Here is a 22649-nt window from a genome sequence, read left to right on the forward strand (position 1 = left end):
TTTGTATTAGCATTTTAGTAATTGGCATGGGTCGGCCAAATTCCTCCTTTCGGAGCAACAACAAGTAGAGTAGACTGCTGGATAGTGTAGTGGTAAGACTACACACCTTTGGAGCGGGATTCCCTCCCAGTATCCAGTAAGGGTCCTGGATAGACCCATGCTAAAACCAAGCCCTACGTCTGCAGCCTGTCCGCAGCTCGGACAAAAGCATTTCACTACGTGTTGTACTCTGTATGATTGTGTATGTGACAAATAAAGCTTGCTTGCCAGCTGCTCTATCATATGCTGCTCAAAAAAAAAAAAATTTATTCAAATCTTCTAAGCTAAACATCATTAAATAAGATAATGAAAAAAAAATTGTACAACTGCTACTGTTAATGCAATGTATAGATTAATTACGGTAAGACTCCTATTTGACAAACTGTTGGCATGTCTACAAATCTTATATCGATGCAGGTAAATATTGTCTTGCTGTTTATATTCAGATCTCATGAAAAGACTAGAAAAAAAAATCAGGTTATGGCGCAGGGTTTCTTAAGGTTTTGCAGTTAAGATGTACACAAAGTGTAGATTTAATACCAGTTGTTCAGAGAACATGAGACACTATAAAAAAAAAAAATAGTGTGTGTCAGTTATACTTAAACAGATACAAAGTTGACTGCGGACAGTAAAAATTAAGCAAAAATTAAATACGGACCTTCTATAATATGGGATTATATCATAAAACTTAATTTATTCGGCATATAGACTATATACAATTTACAACCTCCTTTTCGTTTCTCAAAACAAGATTAAATGATCAAACGGCATGTGAATGGATTCTGATTCTGAACTTACTTACAAAACTAATGAACCAGATGACTATATAGTTTATTTTTCTAGTTTGTATGTCGTGGCTATTGATAAGATAAAGGGTAACGTTTGGAGCCTTGGATGTGATTTAATCACTTCTCTTAGCGTGCTAAGTAGCCCCTTAGTTATAGTGCTAGGGTTAGCTAACTTCTTGTTAACGGAGCCAGTCAAGAGCTTAAGCTCCCCACCGCTTTCTTGCTTTGTTAACCCTCTGTACTGTTGCAATAGCCACGGTGCACACGGGAAAAGTGTGTGGTTAGCGAATCCGTTAGCCTATTAGCTTAGCTTACCTATATACAATAGCAAAAGCTTTGCTTAAAGCTAATTTGATAGCGCGCGCATCACCAACATCCGAGCTACAAATTAGCTTTATAGTCACATAATGCTTTATAGTCACATTAAGCTGTAAATGGTACAAATTGCAAATCATGAACCGACACAGATTTCTGGCTATTTAACTGATACCAAGACTATACCGTATCTAAGTTGGCAACACAAAGTCCGGAGCTCTCGACAAAGCTAGTTAGCAGTTCGTTACAGGAAACCACTCAGCGGAGCTATCTAGCAGGGTATCGCTAACACCTTTGTTTTTCTTGGCTAACTCTTAGTAATTTCAGAAACGGATAAAACCCATTTAGCAAACAATATTTACGCTTTATGGCAAACGTTTATGGAGACTGTGCCACTTACTTGAAATAAAAACGTACTCCAGCTCGGTTCCATTGCAACACTTGGGCTAAAATCTGAAGGAAGCCTATAAGGAATCTACAACAAAGCAGCTAAATATGGCAGCGACAACTTCCTGTAACCCCAAGGACTAAATCAAGTCCAATATACTTTTTTTTAAACTTTACTTTAAATATTTCCCCTTTCATATAGTTCACATATATTTTGTCACTAGAGACTGAAAAAAATGTTACAAGACAGATGTACTTAAACATGTAACATATGTGCTGCTGAATCAAACTGTGCTGTTTGTACTATTTCGTTATATCTCTCTCTCCTTCTCTCTCAGTTAGTCAGTCTTTATATGTACTGTTAATAGTAACAAATAACAAGTTATCTATCCCTTATCTATCCCTTATTTATATAATCCAATATCTCTGTCCCCTGCACAACTGCACCATAAACATAAATATGCAATATATGTTTCTATTGTAAATATTGTCTGTTTTCTATTATGTTACATTGAGAACTAATAAGTAACCAGGTCAGTATCAGCTTTACTGACCATAAATATCTACACATATTCTTGGTCGGTAAAGCTAGTTCTGATAGATGTTGAGGGCAATTTTCTTTTTTATTCCTAAAAAATTCCCAAGTGAGTGAAGTAGGTAATTCACTCACTTGGGAATTGAGTGAACCCAGAATCTTCATTTCTAGCTTTTCTTGTTTACAAGCATCAGGACCAACTCATCTTGATTGATGTTGACTTCATTCTTTTTTTCACAGTGCGTTTTTTGAGGATCAACTTTTCACAAAAGCGCGACATTCAGCGACGGATTCAGATCCAGAAAATTTGGAAGTTCATGTTGTTTTTTTGTTACACACTCAGTGTGTAAAGGCCTTTAATCCAAAATTGATAGTTGAGTCTGAAATCAAACATGGCACAAATTCCTCCAATTAATCAACCATTTACTTGCCAAATGCTAAAAACTTATAAAAGTTCTTTGCACTGCACTCCAAAGGCCATTAAAGGCCAAGAGTGTTGCGAAAAAGCGATACAAAATTCATAATTTTCCAGATCTGAACTTACTGTGTAACGTATATACAGAACTTAAGTCATTCTGTGATTTACTATAATAAATCACAGAATGCTCACTTACATGTTTAGCTTTTTTCACAGGACTCACAGAGAGTAACCGGTCTCAGAGCAGTGAAATCAGAAACAACCCAATAGATCCAAACCCAGGATTTTCATGTGAGGCAGCAGTGCTGACCACCTCACCAACAAATCAGCCAAATTTAAATCAGGCAATCTTCTGTTTTATTAGCTATAAGGTCACTTATCAAAAAATTATTTTTGAATAAATGTACTCAGTTCATTTTATTTTACTTTGATTTATCATGTTGTTCACATTTAGCTAACTGGGTATTTTAGTTTTATCCTGCTTTGCTGAAGCTAAATCAGGCTTTTTCTAAATCGGTATAAAATCGTAAGTTAGTAACAAATTTGAGAACAAGACATAATTCATCGGAGAAGCTGCTCCTAAACACTTCTCCAGCACAATTATTTCTGCTGTTAAGGCCCATGTGACAAGAGAAGAGAGTCTGTGTTATGATCTACAGAGTCTGGGACTTGATTACATATGCAAAAACCAAAACATTTTTTTCCCTTTTGAACTCCGCTGCTGCATGCTATCAAAGGATACAACAGATGTGAACATACTGACTCCAGCTGAAACCTGCTATAGTCTAGAAAGTAACAAAATTTGTCTGTAACTTGTACTGTTCGAGGTGGTTCAAGCAGAGCCTTTGCAAAGACCTGCATTATGTTTACTTTCCAGCCTGTTCCATATGCTTTTTGTTTTACAGTTCCCGGGTGTTCAGAAAATGAGCCCACTCATTGTGCTTTGTTGTATTGTACATTGCCAGCCTTTTTGTAAAATAGCACAATGTCAGCTTCAGATAGACTGGCTTAATGTGTGTGATCGGTCTATTCTCTCTTTCCACACTCAGCGGGATTCAATTCATCAACATTTTAAATCAAAAATAGCCATGCAAATGGTGCAGTAAAGGCTACATTATGAGGATTTATGCTGCAAACCTTAAGGTTAGGTGAGTTCAAATGGGATTCTTTTGAGTTCAAATGCTGCTTTTTCATGGTTGTATTTTTTAACACTTCTCCGAGTCTACTAAAAATGCACTACAAAGTATGTTATTGTCCAGGAAGAAAATTGAAAATGACCAAAATTTGGGTATCCTAAGGTAAAGTTTTCTCTATATGATTTGTTGTTATTCATATAAAGATTTTCAGTGAGACCTTTCAGTAGATTATAAATAATTTAAACATTTTAGAAAAAAATAACCACCATCAGAGTTAAGATAAATATGTAAATAGCTTTTTCTACAATAATGATAATGAGCTAAATACTGTAAAAATAAATAAATAAATAAATAAAAAAGAAAACTGAAATGAGTTCCTGTAAAATCCACTGTTTTAGGGTTGAGAATGGACCTCTTGATATATTTCTTTTGAAGGGGGGGGGGGGGGGGGGGGTTAGCACCATTACTATACAACAATAATATTACCAGTGTCAGACATTAGGTTTCACAATACTTCATTTGCTATAATGCTTTATTGATTTGCCTGAGCATGCATGATCAGTAATGTGGTTAAGCTGCTGAATACGCTGAATGAACCAGTCCTATATTTTAACAAGTAAAAAGTGTTTTGGGTGAAGATGTAAAACAGATAAAACAAAAACCTTTGGCCATTTGATTTTATTTTAAATTTTTGTCTGTTTGTACATTTTAATTTCCAAAAACCCCTAACCCTAGCCCTAAACTAATAAAACTGAGAGTTTTATACAAAGATTCTAGGTTTGACAGCCGCAGTTAAGAGCAAAGATGATAGACAGAAAATTGTAAAATATAAAACAATAGTCACATCACTGAGATCAATGAAAAATACTCCCAGGTACTATATTCATCACATAAAAGTTGGGGAATGAAACAGTTCAGTGTCCCACTTGCAAAACGGAATAAAAAATACAGTCCAAATTTCAACAGGGAACAGCAGTTGTCCCCCCAGACTCAACACCCTGTACGTAATAGGCTTACAGTCACCAATATTAATTATATATTTCACAGAATAACAGCAAATGCTTACTATAAACTGTTTTAATCTAAACCATCTTGAGTCTGGGGCACATACCTGCAGACAGAAAAATATGACAGCACTGTTTTCAGTGTGGAATATAAACAGTGTAGATTATGAGTACAGTCAGATACACCTGCCCTCAATTAACTCAAGCCAATCACAGCGATTGACTGACCAATTGTGAAACACACAAAGCCATTTCCCACAGCAAATATGGAGATGAGTTTATGAAGGTGAGTTACTATATAGGCTGCACTGTAGTCGACCATGTTACAAGAGAAATGGACAACATTTCCCTCTGAAATGAAGTGCAGCAGAAGTAGAAATTAACACATTAAGTACATATTTAAGACGTATTTAGATATTTTCATATTTAAGTGTAAGTTCTTCAAATTTGTACCTAAATGCAGTTTTCAATAAATGAACTTAGTTACGGTGACAAACCACTCAGAACTGTTGAAAGGTCTCTTTCTGCTCTCTAAAACAGTTAGATGTTTCTAAAAGCATAATTGTGATCCTGAGATGCTTCAACAAACTTGACTGTAACAAATATATTTATATATTTTAATTGTTAAGTGATAACAAAAAAGTGTTTTTACATGGCAAATGCTTTATTGTATATCTAATGTATTTAAAATGTAATATATAATATATTATAATGTAATATATACAGTAGTGAGTTAATATAAGTTTATATATTTTCCAGAGTTTTCAGCTACATATCAGAGTCTTCATCAGTGAGTAATATTACTGCTTATCATTTTACCAAGAAATTGGCAATAGGTTTAAGCTAGTATATATTACTTCAGTCAGTTGAGCCTAGTCTGAGTACACCCTAAGTTGTCCTATTATTAATAGCCCCTTTTACTTTCTGTCTAAGATTAAGCCATGGGTGACTGGTCCATACTTGGTCGCTTTCTGTCTGAGGTCCAGAACCACTCTACAGTGATAGGCAAGATCTGGCTCACTATGCTGCTCATTTTCCGTATTCTGCTGGTAGCCTTGGTGGGTGATGCTGTCTACAGTGACGAGCAGTCCAAATTCACCTGTAACACCCAACAGCCTGGATGCAACAACGTCTGTTATGACACATTTGCTCCTGTTTCACATCTACGGTTCTGGGTCTTCCAAATTGTACTTGTCTCTACTCCATCTATTTTCTACATAGTTTTTGTACTGCATAAGATTGCCAAGGATGAGAAGCTTGATGGCCAGAGGACACAGCTGCTATCCCAGAGAGTTCCCAAACAAAGGTCCGGGGAAATTAGGAAAGATGGCATGGAAGCACTAAAGGTCAACATCCCCACTTACTACCCTCATTACAGTGGGGAATGGAATACAAGTGAGAGGGAAGATGTAAAGAAAAGCCTTCTGGAAGAAGCTTATGAAGAAATGGGAGAGGACCCCACCCAGCAGTCCAACCAGGTTCTTCTTATTTACATTCTTCATGTATTACTACGATCTGTACTGGAGATCACCTTCCTGGTCGGCCAGTACTTCTTGTTTGGGTTTGAAGTGCCTCACCTGTATCGCTGTGACTCGTATCCTTGCCCTACTCGTACAGACTGCTTTGTATCACGTGCCACTGAGAAGACCATCTTCCTGAACTTTATGTTCAGCATCAGCTTGGGCTGTTTCATCCTTAACATTGCAGAGCTCCACTACCTGGGGTGGATTTATATTTTTCGCATACTCTGCTCAGCTTGCTCCACCTGCTGCCGTCAGGAGCAGAATCCTGTCAAATTATACTCAAACCATAACCCCCTGATGCTGCAACTCAGGCATTCTGTGAGGGGTCAGGTGTTTCTGCAGACTCAAACAACCATGGCCCAGGAAAAGAAAGGAAGCCTACTTGGACATGCCCCAGCTATCTCGTTTGAAACAGACTCAACTGTGGAATGCACCTCCAAGAGAAGTCCAGACAGCAAAGACAAAGTAAAAGTTAAACTGGCTAATATGGCCAGGCTGGGATGGACTAGGAAGTCTTGGCTATGAGAGAGAAATTTTTTGTATTTGTATTATCTTTGTAAAAAAAAAAAAAAAAAAAAAACAGACTGAAAAGGGAACTAAGGCCTAGCGTACCCCTGTTTTTAAAAATTGCTTTTCATTTAAACAATTGAATATATTATGGGAGGGACTTTCTGTGTGGGGCTCTACTATTAGTTTTAGCTATTGTGAAATCTAGTGCTCTAAAGTAACCCGGCTAATACCTCTTAAACACCAAAAGTACATCATTATGCAAAGAACACTTTGTTTGGAAACCTGGAGTCATGGAATGATATTACTAGACATGTAATAACTCATAACTGGACCAGGGAAATTTCATTTGCAGTATCTTGTATCTAAAACTTTATTATTTTAACATTTTGAGATCCAAGAGTTCAAAAACTATGAAAAAAAAAATAATCACAATGCAAATGATTCAATCACTATATACAATTGACAGTTGCAAGTTTCACAAAGACATGTATAAAAAGTTAAAAATTTGAAATTTGGTGAATTGCTAATGCTAATTTAAATCTGTATGTACAACTTTGCTCCACTTTGGCTTTAAAGCGTGTGTAGATTTTTATTATTGGAGTGTATAGTAGGTGAATGTTGAGGGGGCTGTAATCTGCATTGTCAGTGGGCTTCTTAGAATTGTTATAGATTGCCTTGTGTTGCTCCTTATATGTATTTATTTAAGTATGTTTCTGTTGCGCTATCCAGTGAAACGTCACTTATTCCTTTTGCACTTTGTAAACCTTGACAATCACCAGAAATAAAATGTTGCTTTATGTTACTTCTGTCTTCAGTGTCCTGCATTTGGGTGCACAATTAAACCCTACATTCCACACAACAGTTCATGTCAATATCTAATGGTTGTCTAATTTGGGCCTTCAGGCACTACTGCATTACACACATGCATCTGAACTGAAATTCACTATCGTAACTCAGGAACACCTAAAAATTGTGGTCAGTGTAATAGTTTGTTGCTGCATGTAGAAATTTAATTTTAAAATTTAAAAAAATAACTTTTAGCTGCTCCCTTTTGACAGTGGGTTGCCACAGAAGGTAGTGTCACATGCTAGATTTTCTTTTTTAGACGAAATGCCCTTCCTGACAAACATGGACTGAAGTACTGTGGCAGTCCAGATGAGTCATGAAATAAAGAGTTTTGTGCTTTCATCATGAATTGTACAATAAAGTACATTAGTAAATTCATTTAAATTCAAAATTAATCTCTTAATTTTTTATTTTTCTAATTTTTTATTAAAAAGCTGATTTTCAAAGTCTTTTGAAAATGCAATTTAAAAAGAGAAAATAATAAATGGATATAAAAAAATTAAATCATGAATACAGATTTATTTCTGACATTTAAAATGGGGATTTCACTTCTCATTTTCAAAACCATTTCCTTACTGCATTTTCCTTTCTTGTTAGCTCGTTATGTTAGCTAATGTATAGCTTTGAGATCAATTAGGATTAGCTAACAGATTACCTATCAGATTAGCTAAACTATTTAGAATTTCTGTAGTTCTTTTGGTCCCTAGAAAAAAACTAATGCAAATTAAGGAGCTCTCTGACGGGTTAGAAAGACACACTGCCTGTATTTTTCTACAGTGCTGTTTGTGCCGATAGTTTTACAATGTTAAGAAGTGTGTGGGCTTTTACAAAGGGTATTTTGTCTCAATGTTCACACTTTGTCCAACACAAATATATCAGAATCAGAATCAGACAGACTTCATTAATCCCTGAGGGAAGTTGAGTTGTCAAAGCAGCATACATACAACAAAAGTCAAGAACCCCTATAAAATGAAGTAATAAAACATTTATCAATAGATAAATGTTATAAACTGGACTGGACTCATAATTCAGACGCCTTCTACAGGCAAGGGCAGAGCAGGCTGTACCTGCTGCGGAGACTCAGGTCTTTTGGAGTGAAGGGCCCTCTCCTGAAGACCTTCTATTACTCTGTGGTGACCTCAGCCATCTTTTACGGTGTGGTCTGCTGGGGCAGCAGTATTTCTGCTGGGGACAGGAAGAGACTGAACAGGCTGATCAGAAGGACCAGCTCTGTTCTAGGATGCCCTCTGGACCCAGTGGAGGTGGTGAGTGACAGGAGAATGGTGGCTAAGCTGTCATCCCTGTTGGACAACATCTCCCACCCCATGCAGGAGACTCTGACAGCACTGGGCAGCTCCTTCAGTGGCTGCAGCACCCACGATGTGGGACGGAGAGATTTCGCAGGTCTTTCCTCCCCACTGCTGTCAGACTCCACAACAAAGACTTTAACTGATCAAACACACACATCCACACTAAGTGCAATACTCTTTTCTGGCATCGTTGTATTATACTCAATTGTATATAGCATTTATTCAAATGTATATAGTATTTTATCTTATTCTATTCTATTGTGTACAGTTGTGTACAGTATCTTATTGATATCTTATTCCAATGTTTTTTTCCCCTAATTTTTCTATGTAACTTTGCACTGTCCACTGCTGTAACAAAACAAATTTCTTAAGATAAATATAGATATAGTTAACCTTCCTGTCGTGTTCGGGTCAAATCTGACTGATTTACAAATGAAAAAACTCATAAATATTGTGTTTTACATCCGATTACCTCGAGTCCTTATGACATCCTCCACACTATGCACTTGAACATATAAAAGTGATGAGCACCTCTTTCGTTGAATTCGGAATGGCTAACCGAAGCCCGGACGGTCCTGATCCCCAAGAACCTCCGGAAGGGGCCCATCCAACTACCGGCCACTAACCTGCCTCAGTACAATATGGAAGCTCCTGTCAGGCATCATAGGAGCTAAGATGAACTTGCACATGGTTCAATACATGAGCGGGGCACAGAAAGGAATTGCCAATACCAGCTACTGGTAGACTGAGCAGTCAGCTGAGACTACAAGACTAGACTGACCAACCTGTGCACTGCTTGGATTGATTACAATTCAATTCAATTCAATTCAATTCAATTCAATTCAATTCAATTCAATTCAATTCAATTTATATAGCGCCAAATCACAATAACAGCCGCCTCAAGGCGCTTTATATTGTACAGTAGATTGTACAATAATAGATACAGAGAACAACCCAACAATCATGTGACCCCCTATGATCAAGCACTTTGGCGACAGTGGGAAGGAAAAACTCACTTTTAACAAGAAGAAACGTCGGGCAGAACCAGGCTCAGGGAGGGGCGGCCATCTGCTGCGACCGGTTGGGGTGAGAGAAGGAAAACAGGATAAAGACATGCTGTGTTTAATGCACATATTAAACAAATATGTAAGACTGCGTTCTTCCATTTGCGCAACATCTGTAAAATTAGACATATCCTGTCTCAGAGTGATGCTGAATAACTAGTTCATGCATTTATTACTTCCAGGCTGGACGACTGTAATTCATTATTATCAGGATGTCCTAAAAACTCCCTGAAAAGCCTTCAATTAATCCAAAATGCTGCAGCAAGAGTACTGACAGGGACTAGAAAGAGAGAGCAGATTTCTCCTGTTTTGGCTTCCCTTCATTCGCTTCTTGTTAAATCCAGAATTGAATTTAAAATCCTGCTCCTCAAATACAAGGTCTTAAATAATCAAATAATCTTATCTTAATGACCTTGTAGTACCATATCACCCTATTAGAGCACTTCGCTCTCGCTCTGCAGGCCTACTTGTTGTTCCTAGAGTATTTAAAAGTAGAATGGGAGGGAGAGCCTTCAGTTTTCAGGCCCCTCTTCTGTGGAACCAGCTTCCAGTTTGGATTCAGGAGACAGACACTATCTCTACTTTTAAGATTAGGCTTAAAACTTTCCTTTTTGCTAACGCATATAGTTAGGGCTGGACCAGGTGACCCTGAATCCTCCCTTAGTTATGCTGTAATAGACGTAGGCCGCCGGGGGATTCCCATGATGCATTGAGTTTTTCCTTTCCAGTCACCTTTCTCACTCACTATGTGTTAACAGACCTCTCTGTATTGAATCATATCTGTTATTAATCTCTGTCTCTCTTCCACAGCATGTCTTTTATCCTGTCTTCCTTCTCTCACCCCAACCGGTCGCAGCAGATGGCCCCGCCCCTCCTGAGCCTGGTTCTGATGGAGGTTTCTTCCTGTTAAAAGGGAGTTTTTCCTTCCCACTGTCGCCAAAGTGCTTGCTCATAGGGGATCATATGATTGTCGGGTTGTTCTCTGTATCTATTATTGTATGATCTACTGTACAATATAAAGCGCCCCGAGGCGACTGTTGTTGTGATTTGGCGCTATATAAATAAAATTGAATTGAATTGTGAGATTAATAACAAGTATGATTCAGTGCAGAGAGGTCTATTAACACATAGTGAGTGAGAAAGGTAAATTCATTCAGTAAAAGGTTTCAATGTTACAATCCTTGATAATGCATTGCTTTAAATGGAGAAAATCTTGATGGATGGCTGTTATGAGGAAAGGCAGCCCAGAAACTTTACCAGTGGAAGAAGGCCTATGACTCGATGCCCCACACCTGGATCCTGGAATGCCTAGACCTATACAAGCTCAACAGGACCCTAAGAACCTTCATCAGGAACTCAATGGAGAAATGGTGTACAACACCAGAGGCCAACTTCAAGCCAATAGCACAAGTCACCATTAAGTGTGGGATCAACCAAGAAGATGCTCTGCCCCCACTGCAGTGCTGCATAGGTCTGAACCCCTCAGTGAGATCGTTGACAAGACTGGCTACGGATACCGACTACGGAATGGAGCAATTCTCAGCCACGTCGATGCAGTTCCTCCGGTACCAACACCAGAGGTGGTGGGAGTCCTCCAAATCACTGGCAATGCAGGGGAGGATCAGCATTGAGTCACGGATATTAACCTCCTAGGACCTGGCATCCACCTATGTGGACATCACATTTTGGGCCTGGTACCCACTTACGAGGACGTCATACTGCCACTGTTCTATCAAAATTTAAAATGAATGTCCTCATATGTGGATCTATTTTTTCTCAGGAACAAAAATCAGGTAAAAAAAAATCAGGTAATTCTTTGTTTTTACATTCATCAGGTCCCAATCAGACGAATTGGCAAATAGAAATTAAAAATGAACCGAGAGATGGCACCATATTGCACTTTTAAATATTACCAATACTTTTGGAAAAGCTAGCTTGTCATTTTTCATATTGTCCCTGCTCAACCTGATGTTTATCCATTTTCATGTGATCAGTGACTTGTGGTACATCCTGACATTTGATTTTCACCCAGGTGTCATCCATGTACCCAAACCAATGCTTTTTTTGGTTTTCTAGAATAGGACAACAGAGCCCTGTTTTCCACTGAGAAGCTGAACAGGTATATCTAATAAAGTGGCTATTGGTTTTTGTTTTGTTTTTTTGTTTTTGTTTTGTTTTTGGTTTGATATGTTTATTGATTAGCATTCAAATATCTCAGTGAAGACAGAACAAAGATTTACCACAAAGCAAGAAAGCATGAGACAAGGCTAATCAAAAGGTATTGGCTGAAGCATTTGCTTATTACGCCAACCCTTTTAACAAAAGATCTTTTAGCATGCAGCTCCTGTACACAGGGCTCGAAGCAAATAATAAAATTCAATTCAATTCAATTTCATTTATATAGTGCCAAATCACAACAAATGTCGCCTCAAGGCGCTTCATAGATACAGAGAGAAAAGCCCAACAATCATATGACCCCCTATGAGCAAGCACTTTGGCGACAGTGGGAAGGAAAAACTCCCTTTTAACAGGAAGAAACCTCCGGCAGAACCCGGCTCAAGGAGGGGCGGCCATCTGCTGCGACCGGTTGGGGTGAGAGAAGGCAAACAAGGCAAAAACAAAACAAACAAACAAACAAACAAGAAAAAACACCACCACCTTAGTAAGTAACTACATCAAAGCAAAAGAATCAAGAGGTTTTCTGTTTTTGGTTTTTGGTTTTTTTGTTTGTTTTTTTTTGCTCTTTTCATTCTTGATATATATATTTTTCTAATACTCTATTTTTAAACATATTTTTAAACAAGGAAAATGAACTACACCTTTTTAAATCACTGTCATAACTATTCCACAGGTTAACTCCTCTAACAGAAACACATCTCTGCTTTATATTTGTCCTTATCTTGTTTTTTTTTAAGAAATCTGTTCCCCTTAAGTCATATTGACTCTCTCTGACTTTGAACAGCTTCTGAGTACTGGGGCAAAGCAAGCTATTTTGTGCGTTATACATTATCTGTGCCATTTTATATTCAACTAAATCATAAAATTTCAGGGTATTCAGATTAATAAACAAAATGTTAGTTGGTTCTATATAGTTTGATTGGTTTATAATTCTTATAGCTCTTTTTTGCAACTTGAAAATAGGAAGAGTGTTCGTTTTATATGCATTACCCCATATCTCCAGACAGTAAGTCATATATGGAAGCAACAGAGTACAATAGAGTGTGTATAATGATTTTTTGTTCAGGACATGCTTTGTTTTATAGAGAATAGCAATGGTTTTTGACATTTTTGTTTTCACATGGTTTATATGAGACTTCCAACTCAGCTTATCATCAATTATCACTCCAAGAAATTTATTTTCGTACACTCTTTCAATTTCAATTCCATTAACCCTGATTTTAGATACATTTTTCATTTGTCTAGTGCCAAAAATAATCAATTTTGTTTTCTTTATATTTAATGATAACTTATTTACATCAAACCAGTTTTTTAATATATTTAACTCCTTTTCCGCTGTAGTCAGAAGCTGTTCCAGGTTTTTACCTGAGCAAGTTTATATCAGGCTAAAACCAGCAGTAGTTTACAAACAGTGGACAAACATTCTATGTCCCCAAATAAAGACAGGTCCGGCCAAGTGAGTGCGTGAAGTTCAAACTGTTTTCCTTTTTCAGTCTGTACATCCTCGATTTCTTTCCTTGTAACTTGTCCCTCTCCTCGAGGTTTGGAAGGTGCAAAGAAGACATAAGAAACGGGCAGAGTTAACAGGAATTAATGCCATCCTTTTGTTGCAGCTAAATTATGTCAAAAGAAGAATGGCACAGCTGCATTAAAACTATTGCATTGTTTCTCTGCATTTCGTGTTTTTTGGCATAACTGAACTGATGATATGATTTATTTTAAGGGCAACTTTTAATTAAATTCTCAGTGTAGTACCATCTTACAAAAGACCACACACACTTTCTCTCACACACAAAATGAAGGCCAAAGTTTAAAGGCAGTTGATCATCTTAACAACCAAAACAACTTATGATAAAGTAGCTGTTGGCATAGTTCTCCCGAATTCGAGCTGTAAGACTATTTTATATATTTAAAGTTATTGTGCATACTCGCTTCCTCCTCTGTCCACGTGATGCTTGTAGGTATTGAGGCATCATTCAACATGTTACGCAGAAATTAATTTCCAGGTCAGCAAGAAGGCAAGATAGATGAGGTGCAAACCACAAAAACTAAAAAAAAACTTGGGAAATTTCAGATCAGAAAAGTTCAAAACTATTACAAAAATTTCACAACAATTCTACATGTTATAACAATGTGTTTTATTGCCAGACATAAGACCTCTAAATACTTATATAACATTCTTTTCTGTTTTAGTTTTTTTGTAACTTTTCACCTGCACTGACATATGTTTTATAGTGCCATTGAATCTTTAATGGCAACATGCTGCCGCTGGTCCAGTGAGCAATGGGCTTTCAAGAAATCAAAAACAGACATAATTGTTGGGTGTCAGAGACAGCGCAAAAACAGAAATAAATTGATCATAACAGCTGGTAAGAGAGAAAATATGCAGTTCAAATGATTCTTGAGCTACTGTGATCTATGAATTTTTATCTTCTGTTGTCTTCGTTGTGTCAGTCCCAGCGGACTGCTGCTCTGACAACATGTCTGTCAGTTTCAGGCCAAGCACAGGATCCCTGGACTCGGCCAAAACCTGCAGAATAAAAGCAACACAATGATAATGAATATGCAATAATCAAAACAAAACTGTGTTTGTACTTGTTGTGAATTAGTAACCAGATTTATTCTCTCTCTCTCTCACTCACTCTCTCTCTCTCTCTCTCTCTCTCTCTCACTCACGAAAAAAAAAAAGTATTTATGTGACACCCAAAATAGGTGTGACAAGCTTGTAGCATCATAGATCATACTGTGATTGTTTCCAAGGGTGCTTCAACAAAGTATTGAGCAAAGCTGTGAATACTTGTTTTTATTTTTTAATAAAAAAAAGGGTGTAAGGGTACATTTGTCACCATCTTACAACGTAAAGCGTAGGGTAGCTGTTATGTATTATTATTGTTGTATAACAGCTTAAGAATTTATTTGTCTAGACAGTGTTTCTAGTTAAAAATGGCAACAGTATTAGAAGCTTCAAGGTGAAGGAATATTAAATCCCATGGAAGGTGGGTAATCGGGACCGTGTGAGACTAAAAACAATATTAATATTAATACTGATATTATATCCAATATAACTATATAATATCAGCCAAGGTTGTGTTCACAGTCACTAAGAGAATTCATTAGGTGAAAGGTAAGAGAACAGGGAAATACATTTAGTACACATGTAGTAGGGAAGAAGTCCTCCCTTCTAAGTGCTGTTCCCCAGGGTTGGATGAGACAGTGCTGAGAGGCTGGAACCAGCTTGGGGTACCAACGAAGGGAGAATTATGTCAAACTATTAGTTTCAATCAATTAAACAGATGCAGTCTCATATAAAACTTTGTATACTGTTAAGTTGAGGTACTTTTTTGTTTTTGAAAGATTGACTGCAGCAAACTGTTTTACAGCCAGGGGTGCACATAAGTGGTCCGCAGGTGCGCATTCGCTGTCAAAATTAAAGACGCGCACCAGATAAGAAGTTGCAACGCGTGTTTGCGTACATAAGATTCCCTGGAGGAGGACAGACTCTTGTTTAGAACTCTTAAAGATGTCGAAGAAGCAAACTCCTTTAAGCAATTACTTTGGTGTTCCTCCAACTCCAAAGAAATGTCAGGAGTCCAAACCGCAAAAAAGTGCGTATTCTCGGAAAAGTGGTTGCAGGAGGTGAGCTGGCTTCAAACAAATGATGAACGCACAGAGATGTGGTGCAGAATATGCCGTGAAAATCCCACTCTAGCGGACAAAAACAGTGCCTTTTATATGTACGCGAACGTGCGTTGCAACTTCTTATCAAGTGTTTTGACTGGTGATTTTTCAAAGTAGATAAACAAACACATTATCATAACAGAGGACTCTTTTCCACTTCTTCTATGCACAAGTTAGCCTCAATGTGTGAAACTCGGGAACCCATTGCACACCCATTTTTCTGCTGTAGCATTGACCCGTATACATGAATTATATGGAATGAAGACACAGTTCCAAGAGCAAACACACTTGGCCAGTGCTGACAGTGGTCATCCCATAATCTCTGACAAACTATCCCCACTGCTTCACTGAATGGAACACAAGTAAGAGATGTAACATGTGAGACCATTGTTTAATCTGCCTCCATAGTGACATCTCTCACCTTCTCAACAAAATCCAAACTGTTCTGGATGTGGTGTTCAGAGCTGCCTACCAATGGGTTGAGGATCGAAGCCAGAAACGTGATTTTATAGGTGACCCAGCTGATCATACAGACAATTGGTCTTAAAGGCACACCCTGTTTAACCTTCTTCAGTAAACAATACAGACTTGGTGTAGCTTCCCCTGGGTGTAGCCTGTGGTAGGAGGTCTGGTCAAGGGGTTTGTCTTGTTGTAACTGCTTCAGACAATCTCTCACCCTCTTCTTGTAGTCACTTCCTGGGTATCATTTCAGGGGCTCCTAAGCATTTTTTTTCACCAAGCATGGACAAAATTGTCCATAACCTCTTTAAGATCACCATTTAATATTGTGAACAGCAGATGAGACAGTGACATTTTACTCTGATTAATTTATCCTCAGCAGCAGAGGTGACTCTTGGTTGTCCTTGGTTGTCCTTTCGTGAGCCAGTTTTGTCGTAGCGCTTGATGGCTTTTGCGACTGCACTTGGGGACACGTTCAAAGTTTTAGCAATTTTCCAGACTGACTGACCTTCAGTTCTTAAAGTAATGATGGACTGTCATTTCTCTTTACTTAGAATTCATATTATGGAAAGAACCAATCAGCTAACAGTTGTCAAATAGGGCTCTAAGCTGTGTACGACCCTGACCTCTGCACAACACAACTGATGGTCCCAACCCCATTAAGAAGGCAAGAAATTCCAAAAATGAACACTGACAAGGCACATCTGTGAAGTGAAAACCATTTCAGGTGACTACATCATGAAGCTCATTGAGAAAATGCCAGGGGTTTGCAGCAACGCCAACAAAGAGTGGCTGCTTTCAGGAATCTAAAATATACCACATATTTAGAGTTATTTATCCTTTTCCCCTTTGCTCCATAATTCTATATATCTTGCTTCATATATTTGATTTCTTTAGTATGTTTCTAAAATGTAAAAGTGGTAAAAATAAAGAAAAACTATTAAATGAGATGGTGTGACCAAACTTTTGACTGGTTAGATGAATCTTTGGATGTACTTGGCACCTTTTTCTTAAGTAAAACCTTTCGTTTTCACACGACTACATAATTTAGCTGACTGGCATAACATAGTTTGCAGCTTGCAAAAATGTGACCATGTCAAAACAGGACAAACAACATTTTTGTAGGATCCCAAAGTAATAATTATAACAAGAGTCTTACAGGAGGAGCTCCTCGCCTTCTCAGGATGATACCTTCTTTAAGTAAAGCCTTCCCAGTCTCTTCAAACAAAGAGGAGTTATCCAGCATGCCATGGCTTTCTAACTCTCTGTACTTGTCAACAAACCTGCGGGATTAAAAAGATAAGAGGAAGAGTGTGAAAATTGCCTGTCAAACTGTTATCATTGTATTTTTCATAGATTTAACTTAACTTTTGAATGGTAGGTGTATGTGTAGTAAAAATGATTCATGGCGTTACTTCCATTTGCTTTTGACACAGTTGCAATGTATGCTAAAACTGGTTCTTCACACTACTGAATTCCTCTGACCCTTCTTTTCAACAATGTCCTTGTCTTTGAGCCTTGTTTGTTGGGGTCTCATATTCAGTAACGTCACTCAAGTATTCCTTAAAAGTTTCTGTTGTCATTTTGTCTTTTATTGTCCTCACATTCCTAATGTACTGATGTGTACAACTGCAGTAGCCTAAGATTTAACACATGCTCTGCTGGTGGCTGCCCCCTTCTAAGATCTGTGTATCAACCTAACATGATGTGATCAAACTTTATTCCAACTACATGATTGCTTTGGCATTGTGCTATTTTCATTGTCACTGGTTTGTTGTGTTCTCTGTCAAAACATGGATGTCGAATTTCTACTGGCCATGAACCATTTGTCACCAAGCTCTACTTGAATGAGTCATAGATTATTGATAAATTGCTAAACAAAAATGCAAGTACTAGATTGAAAATGAGTTTAAAAGCATCTAATATCCAGAGACAATTTTTTAAAAGGTTTTCAGAAAGACTGGAGTACTGTGTGTGTTATTCTGAACTAGGGGTGGGCGATATAAATGGTATACGGTAGAAACGATATAAATTTGGCCAACAATAGAGATTTTGATTATACCGCTCTACCGCGATGGCGCATGTTGATGGTGTCATCAAGCTATCAACTATTTGGGTCGAAAGCATTGCCGCGGCTGCAAACAACATCATCATCTGCAAATTATGGCGGGCGACAGTAATAGCAAAGAGATGAAGCACTTTTTGGAAGATGGGGAAAGCCAAAAACTGCCTTCCCTACCATTGATTCATTAATGCTGAATTCTCTTGCAGCTGCTCTATTCCCATGTTGTTGCAGTATATTAATAACTAACCTCGTATTGTGGATGGATTATCTCAGTTGTTCTCCTGACTGACGTTTGGTCCGTTTATAGCATCCTGCCATGCAATAGCATTTGTCCCTGACCACCAGAAACCCTCACGTTAACGTTTATCGAGTGGAAAAGGGTTAGCGGCCATCCTTCAGCTTCACTGTGCTAATGTTATGCTAACGTAGCTGTTTTGGTAGCAATCACGTAGCACATCATTATATACCAGCTAGCTCAACTTCAGTGACCCTACAAACGTCACTGCTGTTTAGTTTTCTGTCTTCATTTATGTTGGAAGTGATAGCAGAGCTGTACGTTTTAATTTTTTCAGAAATCTCTCAGTCAGAACATGGTATATCATGTTTAGGTGGAAACTAGCGAGCTAACTTCCTGCTAACTTCTAACTCTGTTGAATTTAATAAATTCTGTTTTCATGAATGCCTGGATGTTAAACTTAATCGTTACACCTGGTGAAGCAGCAACGCTGATCATTTTATTAAAGATGAAAGAATTTAGACACTTTTTAACTCTCAGTGATGCTGCAGTGTTCGTTTGACTTTGGGACCTGAAGGGGAAGGAGTTTTGGACCCAGATTCCTCCGCGAGGCTCCTGACTACGGCAGCGTAATGCTCCGGCAATCCATCAAGCGGTGCGGCTTCATAGCTTACTACTATGAAGCCGCACGTCGTACTAAAGCATTTTTGACAGATTTCTGCGCGCCATGTACTGCATAAAATCAGTTTGAGGTCAGTAAGCACAACCAGAAGTCACACATAAGGCGCACTGTCAATTTTTGAGAAAATTAAAGGATTTTAAGTGTGCCTTATAGTGTGTAAAATACGTTATACAGAAGAAAAGAATATATCGCGATATATATCGTTACCGCATATGCTTCAAATTATACCGTGATATGGATTTTAGGCCATATCGCCCAGCCCTATTCTGAACACAGTCAAACATACCTCTGACATGTAGAAACAAAGTTTGATTTGGAGAGATCAAGAGCCCGCAAACCTCTCCCATACTGCTCATAGAATCCCCTAGCAAAAACAAAAATCAAACAAAAAAAAACAAAAACAACACAAGTTAGAAGTTAGCGAAGCCTACAAAAATATTTCATTTAGTATCAACACTTAGTTATCACTGTTTAAAATGTAAAATTGTTCCAAACCAAGACTAAATCCCCAAAACATGTGTCCAATCTGTGCTGATCAGAATTATGGTTTTGGTAGAAAAAAAAGGAAGAAGAATATGCAAACTACATGTATTTTGTCTATATTCCTGTATTTATATAAGAAAAAAAAATCTGGGTTAACATCTGAAGAATATTTCTCCCATTTCTGTGTAGTGCTATTTATTTAGGAAACAAAGTGGACCTATGGCATATTCATATTCATTTTTTGTGACAAATAACCATTCATTTCTCCTCTCTCAGTCGAGACATTTAACATTTTATTTTACAGAACAGAGTTTTTTTTTCTTCTTTTTTACAGTGCCCATTCAAAAGGCAACAAGTAGGTATTAGCAATGTTTCAGGTGATTTTTTTCCCTTTCTTGTTGCATAATTTGATGACTTATCAATCTTCAGTGAACTGGCTCATCTAGCACTTGAAGGAGCTATATATAATCAAAATGAAATAAATTTTTAATTATAATAATATAAATGAACCTAGCCTATGGTCCAAGTTGCATATGGAATAATGTAACATGCATTTCAGGATAATGTATGAAGTATAATACTTTGCATGTTGTTACTGTGAACTGAAACCTATTTTCAAAAAATTCAAATAGAGTATCTGAATACCAGTCTCTTAGATGCTCTTTTAACTTTTAAATGACAGAATGCTATCAATCTGAGAGACTGATAAAGCCAGAAATGTATATTATGTGTGTGCTAAGGTGCCGTTTTCACAATATTTATAAAGGAGCCTTCAGATATAGGGAAAAAAGTTATTTTCGTTGCCATGAGTGTGCCATGAACTTACGTTCTAATTTTATCCTCACTGTAGAAGATTTCAGGCACAATTTCCTGTTTCTTAGCAGAACGGCTGGTAACTGGTTTCACATGAAGTGGGGCCCTCTTTGGTGGAAAAGTCTTGTACACATCATACCAGAGAGGTTTTTCCTTTGGCTTTATGACTCCAGAGCGTATCAGGTCTCTAACCCTGTTGATAATGTGAAAACACACAATTCCTTATCATTAACTGTACAGGAAAATGCTTTACAAAGGATGGCATTACAACTTCTAAAACTGAAACTCTTTTTGCACAAGTTGTTTATGCTTTAAAAATAAAATAAAATAAAGTCAGATATTTTTTACCAAGTCATCTCTCACATCCCATGATTTTTAATGTTTGCTGCTTGTGACTGGCTACAGGACTTTGACTGGCAGGCCCCAGTCCATCAGGATTGGCAACAGGACTAAAGCCAGCATTATTACAAACACTGGCATTCCACAAGGTTGCGTCCTCAGTCTCATCCTCTACACCCTGTACACCCACGACTTTGTCACCTCCAACAAAGTAACATCATTTTGAAGTTCGCAGACAACACTGCAGTGATCAGTCGCATCACTGGGGGGGACGAAGCGGCTTACAGGAGAGACACCGGTCTGATGTCATGGTGTGAGGACAACAACCTCACACTCAACACTGACAAGACAAAGGAGATAATAGTGGACACGGGGAAGAAGAGGAGGCCTCACCAGCCGCTGTTTATCCAGGGCCTTGAAGTGGAGAGGGTGAGCAGCTTTAGGTACCTGGGCGTCTACATCGCTGAGGACCTCACCTGGTCACTGAACACCACACAGCTGGTCAAGAAGGCTCAGCAGCGGCTGTATTTCCTGAGAAGGCTGAGGAATTTTGGTATGTTGGCCAAGATCCTCAGCAGGTTCTACAGCTGCATTGTAGAGAGCATACTGACCAGCTGCATCATTGCATGGTATGGCAGCACTACTGCTATGGACCACAAATGCCTGCAGAGAGTGATAACAACTGCGGAGAAGATCATCAGGACTCCGCTGTCCTGTCTGCAGAGCATCTACCATCGCAGAGTCCAGAGGAGAGCTGCCTCCATCCTCAAAGACCCCACACACCCCCAACACAGACTGTTCACACTTCTGCCCTCAGGGCGGAGGTTCAGAAGTGAAAGATCCAGAACATCCAGACTCAACAACTCCTTGTTCCCCACTGCCATCAGACTCCCGAACAGCTGACCTATTTTTGACAGTAATAATAACAATAATAATAATAATTATTATATTTTTTTTCTTTTTTTTTGCACATCAGGTCATCCTACATATTAAGCCAGCATAATAAATTATAGCTCGTTTGCACACATCCCTGTTTCAAATCTCCATATTTTGTCTCCCTTTCTGTCTTCATTTATTTATTTGTATTTGTTATTTTGTTTGTTTTTTATTTGTTAAAATACTCAAACTCCCACATTATTATTTAATGATCACATTATTTCAAGAATGTAATAAATATGTTTGTAAGAATTTCAACGCTAACTAGGTACACGTATTTGCAGTATTTATCAGGATCCAGCAAGCGCTGTTTCGGCGCATCAGATAGAGAGCAGAGCTTTTAATGTCGCAAAACTGGTCGCATGCCGATGACGTCACCACATCGCCCCTTTTTTAAAAACCTTTAACCTTCAGTACGTTCTCGCTTTTTTTTTTTTTTTTTTTTTTTTTGGGGGGGGGGGGGTGTTTACGTATGATAGCAATTGTCTTTATCATGACAGTTCCCGTGACTAATGTTTCTTAATTAATTAAATTATTTTAATAGTTGTAAACCCCTGTGTTGCCTGAATAAAACACGTATTACTGCCCAAGGCTAGCACCAACTAACGACTCTTTGTAGTGCCGGAAATAGTATCACCATCATTGACATTGTGGATACAGCTAAAAGCCACATTAGCTTCATCATTACTTGAATAAAAAGCGTAAACATTGGTCTTACCTTGTGAATACCGTTCCAAATCTCTCTAGTCTACTACCTGCCATGTGGAGCTTTTCGTCGACAGCTCTAGCTATATAATCCCCCTTTTCTAGCAAAAATCTGCATTAAAGTTGACCATTGTTTGCAACACTGTCGAAACAACCCATTCGGATGCTGTCATGTGATTATAGTACGGGTGCTTTGAATGG

General features: G+C 38.1%; 3 protein-coding genes across 5 annotated transcripts in view; 1 reads left to right on the plus strand and 2 right to left on the minus strand.

Annotated features, from left to right (window-relative positions):
- Window positions 1-1668, minus strand: part of LOC146504652 (vascular endothelial zinc finger 1-like) — a 34366-nt gene extending 32698 nt beyond the window's left edge. For all 3 annotated transcript variants that reach the window (XM_085130410.1, XM_085130409.1, XM_085130408.1), the window contains exon 1: window positions 1543-1668. In XM_085130410.1, coding sequence (XP_084986536.1) covers window positions 1543-1575 — 33 coding nt within the window. In that variant the 5' untranslated portion in view covers window positions 1576-1668. The remainder of the gene's footprint in view (window positions 1-1542) is intronic.
- A 3710-nt stretch (window positions 1669-5378) lies between these two features.
- LOC146504654 (gap junction delta-2 protein) lies at window positions 5379-7607 on the plus strand. Its single transcript, XM_085130833.1, has one exon. It carries the CDS (start codon window positions 5564-5566, stop codon window positions 6668-6670), a length of 1107 nt encoding a protein of 368 aa, XP_084986959.1. The 5' UTR covers window positions 5379-5563; the 3' UTR covers window positions 6671-7607.
- A 6560-nt stretch (window positions 7608-14167) lies between these two features.
- mrps23 (mitochondrial ribosomal protein S23) lies at window positions 14168-22649 on the minus strand. The gene is made up of 5 exons (XM_085130834.1): window positions 22462-22649; window positions 20482-20661; window positions 19459-19536; window positions 17350-17473; window positions 14168-14583 (listed from the first exon to the last, which is right to left on the minus strand). Exons 1-5 carry the CDS (start codon window positions 22503-22505, stop codon window positions 14470-14472), a joined length of 540 nt encoding a protein of 179 aa, XP_084986960.1. The 5' UTR covers window positions 22506-22649; the 3' UTR covers window positions 14168-14469.

This window comes from Neolamprologus multifasciatus, chromosome 14 (genome assembly GCF_963576455.1).
Source record: "Neolamprologus multifasciatus chromosome 14, fNeoMul1.2, whole genome shotgun sequence".
NCBI lineage: Eukaryota > Metazoa > Chordata > Actinopteri > Cichliformes > Cichlidae > Neolamprologus > Neolamprologus multifasciatus.

What these genes read in the sequence shown, in the direction of transcription:
- mrps23 (XM_085130834.1), bottom strand. Translation starts at nt 22,505, where the DNA reads ATGGCAGGTAGTAGACTAGAGAGATTTGGAACGGTATTCACAAG. An exon ending in AGTGAGGATAAAATTAGAAC is followed by an intron (nt 19,537 to 20,481) that starts GTAAGTTCATGG and finishes TGTTTTTGCTAG; the next exon opens with GGGATTCTATGAGCAGTATG. An exon ending in TTTGTTTCTACATGTCAGAG is followed by an intron (nt 17,474 to 19,458) that starts GTATGTTTGACT and finishes TTAATCCCGCAG; the next exon opens with GTTTGTTGACAAGTACAGAG.
- LOC146504654 (XM_085130833.1), top strand. Translation starts at nt 5,564, where the DNA reads ATGGGTGACTGGTCCATACTTGGTCGCTTTCTGTCTGAGGTCCAGAAC.